At 44.9% G+C, this 11,427-nt stretch overlaps 1 protein-coding gene across 1 annotated transcript; it reads left to right on the top strand.

The window, feature by feature from the left end:
- Positions 1-9,306: 9,306 nt before the first annotated feature.
- On the top strand, positions 9,307-10,723 carry Hesx1 (HESX homeobox 1). The gene is made up of 4 exons (XM_005387406.2): positions 9,307-9,490; positions 9,966-10,165; positions 10,431-10,532; positions 10,625-10,723. The coding sequence occupies exons 1-4, from the start codon at positions 9,337-9,339 to the stop codon at positions 10,721-10,723; spliced, it is 555 nt and encodes a 184-aa protein (XP_005387463.1). The 5' UTR covers positions 9,307-9,336.
- The last annotated feature ends 704 nt before the right edge of the window (positions 10,724-11,427 follow it).

Genomic DNA, 11,427 nt, shown 5'->3' with positions numbered 1-11,427 from the left:
AAGCTCCACCTGGGCATCATTACAGCGTAGTGAGATCCTTTCTAAAAAACAAATTTTAGCTGGCTGTGGTGGCGCTCGCTTGTAATCCCAGCCCTTGGGAGACTGAGGTAGGAGGATCACAAGTTCAAGGCCAGCCTGGGCTATGTGGTAACCTCAAGGATAGCCTGAACTACAGAGTAAGACCCTGTCTCAAAAAAAAAAATTTTAAAGGGCTGGAGATATACCTCAGTGTGGAGGTCCTAGATTCAATTTTCTCTTTTTTTTTTTTTTTTTTTTTCCTAGATTCAATTCTCAGTACCACAAAAAAGAAAACAGAGAAAGAAGAGATTATTGTCAGAATCTGGATGAATTTCCAACTTAATAAAGCAAAACATACACCTGTTAGATTTCACTTCACCTTGTACACCTAGATGTTTAAAATATAGACTGCCTAATTTTATTATTCCTAAATCTCTTCATTGTCAATGTCAGACTTTTATTTCTTTTTTTTTTTTTTTTTTAGTGGGAATCAAACTCACGACCTCACCCTGACTTTTCTGATATGAATATGCATTGAAAAGATATTGCAAGATTTTCACATTTTTTTCTAAATTGACCAGTATGCTTTTTCATAGGGTATTTATTTATTTATTTATTGGTACTGGGAATCGAACTCAAGACCTTGTGCTTGCCAGGCAGGCACTGTGCCGCTGAGCTATATTCCAGGCTAATTTTTTGAGACAGGGTCTCTCCATGTAGTTCAGGATGACCTTGAACTCACTATAGCCCAGATGAACTGGCAGGGAACCTCCTGCTTCAGCCTCTGCGTGCTGGGATCAGAAGCGTGCACCATCACACCTGGCAACCAGAACACTGTGATATTTATGTCATGAGATCATTTGTGAAGATGTCACAGAGGCCATTCACTGGTAAAATCAGAAGACCAGAGAATTTGGAAACACAAAATACAAATCTGATACTTGCCAGTTTGTGACTTCTGCACATTATACTCTACTCTTGGTTTCTGTTGTCTCAGCTACAAAATGGTATGGGATTTCTGAAAAGATTCAATACAAAAACATTAAAATGCCTTGGAAGCATAGCGAGAGTATTTTGCCTACTGGATGGGTAATCATCTTAAATGTTTATACTAAAGATTTGTTGGCCAGGGTGTAGGTAAGGGTACTTATATGACTGTCCAAAAATGCTGTGTGACTTACTGAGTACATTTCAATGCACATTTTTTCATTTTATAAATTCCATTTTGTTCTTTTAAAAATCTTTTCAGTCATCCCTAATAAGTTTTGCTTGTCCCTGTGTGTGATTCTAACACTTAGTTCCTTAAATTTTGATTTGTAGCCATTCTATATTCTAGGGCTGACGATAAAGCTGAGTGGCATGAGCACCTTCCTGGCAAGTGCAAGGTCCTGAGTTCAATTCCTGGTACGCCACCCCCTACAAAAAATATTATTCTATATTCTAGCCTGATAACTCTAGCCCCATCTGAATTCTTCTGGATCTGTTATTAGTTAGAATGTAGACTCGAGTGCTATAACATAGAGATTCCAGATGACAAGATGGACACTTCCTGTCTGCCCAAGAAGGTAGTCCCGGTGCTGGTGTGCATGTCCAACCCTCACTTAGCAGAGTCCCAAGCTCTTTCCTCTCTGACTAGGTTCCTTCTACCCTCGGCATTTCACCACTGCCCACTATATTATCCACATTCTAAACAGTGAAAAAGGGAAAGTAGGAGCCAGGTACGGTGCCACATGCCTATAATCCCAGCCCTTGGGAGCTGAGGCAGGAGCTGAGTTCAAGACCAGCCGAGGCTACATGGTGAGTCCGAGGCCAGCCTGGAGTACGTTAGTGAGACTCTGTCTCAGAAAACCAAGGGGATGGGGCAGTAAGAACAATAACTCTGACCTTAACTTAGCCATTTTTGGAGCAGTTTCAACATAACCTGATTTTTTTTTATTTTTTTATTTTATTTTTTTTTTGCGGTACTGGGGATCAAACTCACGACCTTCTGCTTGCCAGGCAGGCGCTTATGCCACTGAGCTACATCCCCAGCCCAACCTGACTTATTTTTAAACAATCCCTCTGGTTGCTGTGTTGACAGAAGACCATAGAGGCTGAAAAAGAGAAGGAGAAACCGCTGCTGTAGGGATACTATTGTTGCCGTCCTCTGCCTTGACCCTTTTCCTTCTCTTTGCTCTATTTCCTTATCTCTGCATTTCTCTCTTGCCGTACAAGCTGCTCCCTCTCCAGCTCCTCCCCGGCACTTCTTCTTCCCTAACCTCCAAGTATTAGAGCGCCCTAAACCAAACCTCAGACCAGCGTTCTGCGGGTGATCTCACGCACATCTGCGGCTTTTCAGACCATGCCTTTGCCAGCCCTGAGCTCACACTCACACATCCAATAGCTACTGGCTATCCAGACTGGAACATTTTCACTTCTCCAATTCTCTCCAGCCCGAGCCTCCGCACGCCAGTAACAGCACTGTGTTTACCCGGCCCAGTAAACAGTCATTCTTCATGCATTTTTCCCCGCCAAGTCCAATCCATTAGCAAGACGCGTTCTTCTTTCCTGGAATCAATGAGCTGTTTCTTTCAAAATGTGATGTATGAAACTCCTAAAAAATCTCAGCACCCTAAATCATGAATATCGCTTTTTCTCACTCACAAAGCTGTAGTCAGCCGGTGTTTGGCGGAGCTTGGCTGGTCTCATCTGACTTAGCTGCAGGGTGGGTTGGGGGCTGGTCCATATGCGTCCACTCCAGGGCGCAGGCTGAACAGTATTACCTACCCCGGTGTGGTGGACTGACAGCTAGTGGTCAGCTTATCACCCCTAGATGAACAGAGCAAGCGTGGTGCTGGGTGTGGGAGGCCCACCTGGGGATTGTTGCCAGCAGCATAAGAGGCAGAACCAGAGAAGGAGAAGAGAAGCTGTTGGGAGCTGAGAGAGGCTGTTGGGCGCTGGTAGAAGCTGCTGGGAGCTGTTGGAAGCTGTAAGGAGCTGTTGGTTCTCCTGGAGGAGCTTGTCATGCTGCTTTCATAATGGACTCGGCTGTTTTCATCCTCCGAGGAGCTCGGGACCTTGTGGACACTGAGCATGGCTTCGGTTCACTTTGGGGGAGCTCTGGTCCTCACTTCGAGCATCGCTTTCTGGCTCCAGAGGGGAGCACGGTTCACTGCTCAGTCTCCTCAGGGAGCTTGTCACATTGGCTTTCCTGATGGGAACTCGGCTGTCATCATCAGAGGAGCTCGGGACCTCACTGTCGCTGAGGATGGCTGTGGTACTCTTCAGGGGAGCTCTGGTTCTTACTCTGCATGTTGCTTCCTGGCTGCAGTGCAGATCCCTCAGCCTGCTAGCGCAGATCCTTCATCCCTCTGGCACAGACTTTCTAGCTTCCACCAGTGACCTTTGGGCCTTCCTAGCGCAGATCCGTGAAACAGGCCTGCATGAGACATTGTTATGGGCTCTGGGCCTCCAGTTGGACTCGTGGGAGGCACTGTTATGGGCTCTAGGTCTTCAGCTGGACTCATGCAGGACGTTATCGTGGGATCCAGGCCCTCAGCTGGATTCTTTGGTCTTTAGTGTGTGGACAGATGTCCTGCACTCTTTGTGTATGATTCTTTGGCTGGCTATTATACATAATCTTATAAAATATGTGTCCTGTATTATATTGTTCCCCTTGCAAAATCCCAAACTATGACACCCAGGGATGCTGTCGTGGTGATGCCAGAAACCCCCTCTGGCACATTTTGAGCTTCTGCTCACCTCTGGCTAAAGAAGGTCCTGTGAACAAGCTGAGTTAAGAGGGGGAAGTACTTTGTATGCTGTGAAGCTGCAGCAAGGGGGGATGGGTACATACCAGGAGGACTGAGAACTGGAACCAGTTATTCAGCTATTCACTCTCCCCCAACTGCCCAATGTATTAGCCTCCCTCCAACGCACTCTTTTGTCTAAGACCATCGTTCTGGGCCCCAAGCAACGTTCTTCACCACTGTATCCCTCCCACGTAGTACAGCTCAGTATGTTGAATAAATAATTGGCAACTGATTTCCCTGGCTACATTCATTCTCCTCTGATGCCTTTCCACATGGCAATCAGAGGTTTTTGTTTCTGTTTTGCATGTTCCTGGGGATCAAACCTAGACCTTGTACATGCCTGGCAAGTGCTCTATCACTGAACTACACCCCCAGCCCCAGAGTAAGCTTTTAAAAAACATGTATCTTAATGCCAGGCATGGTGGTGCATGCCTATAATCTTAGCATTTGGGAGGTTGAGGCAGGAGGATTGCTATGAGTTCGCGGCTAGCCTGGGCTATGCAAGCAAGTTCAAGGCTAGCCTGTACTACATAGTGAGACCCTGTCTCAAAAAAAAAAAAAAAAAAAAAAGTGCCCTAGTACTGTATATCAGTCCCAGCTCTAGACCCACCCTGGCTTACCTTCGTACCAGAACACCTTGCTGCAGCCTTCAGGAAGGAAAGCCCACCCATTACCCATCCCAGCCTGGCTCACCAAAAGCACCAGGTACTGCCTGCTCTGCTCCAGTTACTTCCTTTGTCTTCCTCAGAAGCTCCAATGACTGCAGGGCTTTCTCTCGGGCCCTTGGTGCACTGGCTTCCCCTCAGACTCAGCTTCCGCTAAACTGTTACCTCCTTGAACAAGCCTTCCTTGACTACTGACCACCTCTTCCTAAAAGACACCCCCCCTCACTCTGTCGTACACATATTCCTCAATAAGCACTCTACCTGTGTAACGGCTGTTCAGACTTACACCAAGGCGTGCTGTGCGGACTCAGGACTTGCGTTCAGATTTACGGACACAGGAATGTGAACGGCAGGGCGGCTATTTGGTGGCTTCTTCTACTTCTGTATTTGATTCTGTGCATGAAAACTCCGGATTTCTCGGTCAGTGTACGTCCACAGTGTGCCCTCAAAAGTGAACACAGCTGTGTCAGAACTACAGGCCACGGACCTAACACTGGACGGGTCCCGGAAGCGGAACAGCAAGCAAGTGAATGTTACAATGCTATCGCAAGGTTTATGAAGCGGAAAAGGAAATGACAGACCACACCAACGTGATGCTTCTCAAAAGCCACGCCCAGGACCCTCACTACTGGTTCTCCCATTCCCCCCTCACCGTCTCTCTCATCTGAGCCTTCCGCATCTCCTGATCATCATTCTGATGATGATACTGATGAGGACCTTGAAGGATTTGATGACTAAAATGTTAGCTTGAATGTCATTACTTTCGCACAGTTCTGCACATAGTTTATAAAAGCTCAACATCTTTTTTGTACCAGTACTGTCATTTTTGCTGATTGCACTACTGTTACGGCGTGTGTCTAGATGTCCCCCCAGGCCTCATGAGGTCATAGGCTGGGCTTTTCAGAGGTGGCTGGATCTAAGCTGTGTGATGCTGGGATCAAGCGTGCCCCACTTGGGAGTGCTGAAATAAAAGCCTGGAAGAAATAAAAGCAAAGGGCAGGCTGTGCTTCTGTGGCTTTCGCTTGCTATTTGCTGCCTTCTTCCTGCCCTGCCATGGTATGAACCATCTCTCCTCTGCGATGCCCTCCTGCCGTGTGCCACCCTGCCTCGGAGCCAGCCAGTTACGGACTGAAACCTCCACAAACTGTGAGCCAAGTGAACATCTCCTCCCTTAACCTCGAGGGTTGGGTATTTTGTCTCAGCGACACAAAAAGTAACTAAGACAACTGTGTGGTACAGTGCTATAGTTCCATGTTCTGTTACACAGCACAGTACCGCAGGTGAGAGTTAAGCAAACAGAAGCAAAGTCATCATCTTGGAGTTTCCTTTGACCATTTCTTTGTTCTGAATATTGTAGCTTTGTACAGTGGCAGTATCGCAGCCAATGAGGTTTACCTGAGGCCTGATTATTGCTAATTGAATATTGCAATATATAGTTCCTCATTTAGTGACCAATTTATATAATGGCCTACTCACAGGAACATTAAACAAGGAGTGCCTATACTGCCACTATCTCTTTTACATCTGTCAATGTGTTCATCACTCTCTGAAGTTACCATGTTCTGTTCATCACTGATCTCAAAGACCTACAATATTATCTGACACATATTAAGTGCCCTGCAAAATTCTGTTGTGGGAATACACACAAAAATATTTCCCCCAAGCCAGGCATGGTGGCACACACCTGTAATTGCAGCACTCAGAAGGCTGAGGCAGGAGGATTGCTGTGAGTTCAAGGCCAGCCTGGGCTATATAAGCGAATTCAGGACCAGCCTGAATGACATTGAGAGACCCTGCTTCCAAAAAAAAATAAAAAAAATTCCCTAGATTTTTAGAGAAATTCTTTCCTACCTTTTATTTTTATCTGTTCATTCATTTATAAAAATGGTGTTAGCCAGGCATGGTAGCACATGCCTGTCATCCCAGCATTCTTGAGGCTGAGGCAGGAGGATCCTTGGGAATTCAAGGCCAGCCTCGGCTACAAAGTGAGCTCAAGGCCAGCCTGAACTGCATAGTGAGACCCTATCTCAAAAACACAAAAAAACAGGGGCTGGGGATTTAGCTCAGCGGCACAGCGCCTGCCTGGCAAGTGCAAGGTCGTGAGTTTGATTCCTGGTACTGGAAAACACAAAACAAAACAAAAAAAAGACAAAAACAGTGTTCAGTAAAAGCAGCTCAAACTGAATGAAAATAGTGGACCATCTTCCTTAACAAAGAAGGAGCTGGGAACCAGTTGCCTCAGCCCCTGCTTCGGCTTCTTGCTCCTTGCAGCTTGGGCTCAGGCTTGGGCTGAGGGTCTCAGGGAGGGCGACCCAGGCGGCTGCCCCTGCACCTCCTCCTGCTGACCCCTCTCGCCTGCTCACCGCTTCCTTCCACATGCTAATCTTCGGCTAATACCCCAGATAATTTATCTATGATTATGGTTTGTTGCCTGTCTGACACCCCCCACGCCGCACTTGCCGTACCACTGTGTATTTCCTGAAGGCAAGAATCTTGTTCATCTTTTCTGGTGCTGAACGGGTTCTCGACCCATTTCAGAATGAATGAATGAATGAATGAGTGAGTGAGTGAATGTCTCAAAGGAGAGGAAGAAACCTGGGAAGGCCAGCCTCCTTTCTCATCCCCTCATGCTCCCCAGATAGAGCCATCCCCCATTTCAGGCTGCACCCTAAGGCCCTGCATACACAGTCTCCTCGAGATGTGAATGTTTGTTCATCCACAAAGTGACTTCACATGTAAACTGATAAACCCACCCTGTGTGTCCCTGCTCACACGTCGTGAGTGAGCTCCTTGGTTCACCGCAGAGCGTGCGTATGGGTGAATTTCACTTCATGCTGCGGCATCACCGTAGGATGAAATATGACAAAGCTGAGCTCCATCCCATAGAGGCTATTTTCCCTATGTACTACTTTTCCTCTTTCCTACAGAGTCCGGAAGTCGTTCAAATGATGAAGAACACCGAGCACTTAATCCATCCTCAAGAAAGTACCAGAAGGAGAGGAAAAGCGTACAAGAACCACAACTGTTATACCTTTCTAGACCGGCCACTGCAACATCTTCCCGATTAGCTGCTACACTTTTTTTTGTTTTTGTTTTTGTTTTTTTTTTTGAGACAGGGCCTGGCTTTGCAGTTCAGGCTGACCTTGAGCTCACTTTGTAGCCCAGGCTGGTCTCAAATTCGCAACGATTCTCCTGCCTCAGCCTCCTGAGTGCGGGGATTACAGGTATGCACCACCAGGCCTGGTTCTAGCTATACTTTTTAATTTTGTTTTGTACCAGGAATCGAACTCAGGACCTTGTGTTTGCCAGGCAGGCACTGTGCTGCTGAGCTATATCCCGGGCTCTATATGTTTTAATTTCAAGTTTTTGTAGGATTATAAAACTAAAATATTCCGTTCTTAGTCATTTTTTCTTACAAGCCCAATCTTGATCATGAAATCACGCCATCCAGGTGCTGGGGATTTAGCTCAGTGGCACAGCGCTTGCCTGGCAAGGGCAAGGTCATGAGTTCGATTCCCGGTACTGGAAAAAAAAAATCACCCCATCCCAATTCTTCAAAAGATCAACAGGGCAGCTGGGATATAACTCATTGGTAGATGGTGTGCTTAGCATGCTGGAGGGCCTCAGTTGGCTCCTCCACCCCAAAATGAAAGGAAAAGAGCAGCAGAGGGAAAATTTTCTGTATCAAAGTACAGTTACACTGTGCGTGTTGGCACTGTGGGAGGCCGAGGCAGAAGGATTGCAAGTCTGAGAGCCCAGCCTGGGCAGTTTAGCAATTTAGCAAAACCCTGTCTCAAAACAGAAATAAAAAATGGGCAGGGGGTGCAGCTCAGCGCGAAGCTATGGAATCACCCCTCAGTACAACACGTACAGCAAACTGAGTGCTGGGCTGAGTTCTGCGGTGGCCTTGTCTAGCGTGCTCAAGGCCCTGGGTTCTGTTCCCAGCATCTAAGAACACAACACGACAAAATAAAACAAAACATCGCATATGCTGTTGACTCTTCTCTTTGAAACAAATGCGTTAGAGAAGTTACTCTATGTAGTTTGAATGGCTGTACATTACACTGCTTGGAGGAAATTACATAGGAGTCTTTATATAAACTCGTACCTCTCTCATTTAAAAGAAAAGATGAAGGAAAGGAATTAGCCCAGTAATCATTTAAAATACTTGGTGCAACTGCTCCTGTGAACTAATCCAGGCACTTGGAAGACAATCACACTCAGTGTTAATAACATGGCAATCTTTTCCAGTATGCTGCCCCCCAAATACGCTTGTGTTCTCATTGACCACATTCACTATTACATATGCATATGAAAAACAGGCATTTTCATCAGAATTACCGTAATAGCATTAAGAGATTATGATTTTTTTCCAATTTCCTTGGAAGAAAATTTACTTAAATTAGATTATTCGTTACTTGACTGCTCTCCTATCTTGCCTGTAGGTTTAGGTAACTGGAATCCATGAAGGTAGAGACTTCGGGATATAAAGCATGATTTTATACATTCATGATTCCAAAGAAAGGAGGAGGCCTACGTTTGTGCATCACTTCCTTCCAGAAAGTTAAGTCTGTGTTCTGCTTCGAAGAGATAACACTTTTTGTCCCTGTAGGTGGCCCCCCTGGTGTAGCCATTAGTTGCTAATTACTTGCAAACAAATAAACAATTAACTCCTCAAGCTGCTGGCTGGGCAAGTGTTCATTGACATGCTAAAACTTTCTGAAACAGGATTTTAATTAGTGACATTCTAAATCCAGCCCCCTTGTCAGCAGAGCTATAAGGTGTGCTCGGGCGGACCCCACCTGTGCCGTGGGGCAGAGGCGGCGGAGAGGCCAGAGCTCTCCCGCGCAGCCCGAGGAAGGATGTCTCCCAGCCTCCAGCAAGCGGCTCAGCCTAGGGAAGGCAAACCCTCACCCCGCTCCTTTTCAATAGAGAGTATCCTGGGACCCGACCAGAAGAACTGTGCTCCACCGCTGAAACCGCACAGGCCCTGGGCGGACGCCTGCAGCTCCTCAGGTACGCCAAGAACTCACGTTTACACTTTTAAGTTGCATTTGAATGTCTAGTTTGTTCTTTGTTTTATGCCGCATCGAGTTAGAGAGGAACCGGTTTCATTAAATTACATAACTAGGACCAGTCAGCATCTAGGACTTTAAGACGTCCTGTGGGGAATAAACAGACTACCTGCCTTAAGACGGAGGGGAAATAAGGTCATAGGAAATGCCAGAAACCTGCATTTACCTGAAAAACTTCTGTGTGTGTACCTGACACTCCCTCCCCAAAATAAAATAAAAATGTTTTTTACACCAAGGCGGGATTTTCATTTTTGTTTGGCTTTTGGTTTCTGGTTTGATGAGGGAATGGTTCTTTTGTGAAACCCAGAAGAATTCCAGTAGAAAAATTAAAGAAAAGTTACTGAAATTACTTCTCACAGCCATTTGCGGGACATAGGGTTGGCTCTCTAAGGTCGGGTTTATTTTCCTGCTTTTAGGGAAAGAAGGTGACCGATGTCTGCCCCTCCCAAGCCTCCCCCATGGGGTCTCCTTTCCTTGCGCGGTGGATCACCCAGTGACCGAAGAAAGAGTCTTAAAGCATGAATATTACCGTTCAACCTCAGAAAGACTGTCTTTGAAAAGTGAGATGAGCTGGTATAAAGGACGAAGACCAAGAACTGCTTTTACTCAAAACCAGGTGGGAAGGTTTTTAGTCCCTTCATGATATCACACAGGCTGTCACCGATGCCCTGCAGGGCAAAATCCTCTGGGATTGTGGCTTGGAAGCCGTATTAAAGAAACAATGGATTATCATATTTTAGCAGTTTCTGGGAAATCATTTAAAAGACATTTAGATTAATTGCCCAAGGTTTAAATGCAATTATTTAGTTATATAAATTGAAGTCCATTTTTGGTGACATAATGGAATGTCAACATTTAAAAAGATTGTTTTCTTATTCTAGATTGAAGTATTGGAAAATGTCTTTAGGGTCAACTGCTATCCTGGCATTGATATCCGAGAAGACTTAGCTCAAAAATTGAATCTAGAGGAAGACAGAATCCAGGTAATTTTCAATCTGGTTGTTACTCTTGATGATTGTAATATGAAGAATAACAAAATGTTTCTGAGACCTATTTTATTTTTCCTTCATTTTAGATTTGGTTCCAAAATCGGCGGGCAAAGCTGAAAAGGTCCCACAGAGAATCACAGCTTTTAATGGCGAAAAAAAATTTCAACGCAAATCTCCTGGAGTAGATAGAGGAAAACTAAACTTGTGAAACTATCTTTCAGTTGCAGGACATGAAGCATCAATAGAAATATCAAGTGTTTAACATGTGATGTTTTCTTTCTTGCATTTAATCCAAATATCATTTTTTCTGAAAATAATATTGTAAATAATTATGATTATAGCATGATGCATATTATATTTGGACACTTTTAATTACATTAAAGACCTTTCCTGTATATTTTAATAAACATTTTCAGAAAAAAGCGGCTATTTTTAAGTAAACAAAGTTAATCTAATAAATCAATACCCTAAATCAGTAAATTCATGACTGTTTCTATAAGCTGAATTCCATTTACAAAGTACTTCAAGCAAAATAATCTGGAAAAGGAGGGTACAGTTTACTTCAGCTAATTTCTTTTTTTGTAGCGGGAGTTTCCGGTTCCAGGAATCGAACTCATGACCTTGCGCTTGCCAGGCAGGCGCTGTGCCGCTGAGCTAAACCCCCAGCCCCTAATTTTATTTCTTCTCTCCCCGCTGTACCGGGAATCGAACTTACAACCTGGTGCTTGCCAGGCAGGCGCTGTACCACTTACTTCAGCTAATTTCTATCAAGCACATTTTCAAATATGATTATGTCTACCTATACTGTAGAATATGTTGTATTCATGAATCTTCAGTTTTTATTGTTTTATGGAGTAAATCATCACTATCAAAACAAAGCTTCTGGCAA

The sequence above is a fragment of the Chinchilla lanigera genome, unplaced genomic scaffold, assembly GCF_000276665.1.
Source record: "Chinchilla lanigera isolate Chin_1 unplaced genomic scaffold, ChiLan1.0 scaffold00029, whole genome shotgun sequence".
Taxonomy (NCBI): Eukaryota; Metazoa; Chordata; class Mammalia; order Rodentia; family Chinchillidae; genus Chinchilla; species Chinchilla lanigera.
Note: the sequence above shows the minus strand (reverse complement) of the source record. Positions and strands in the feature narration are given on the sequence as shown.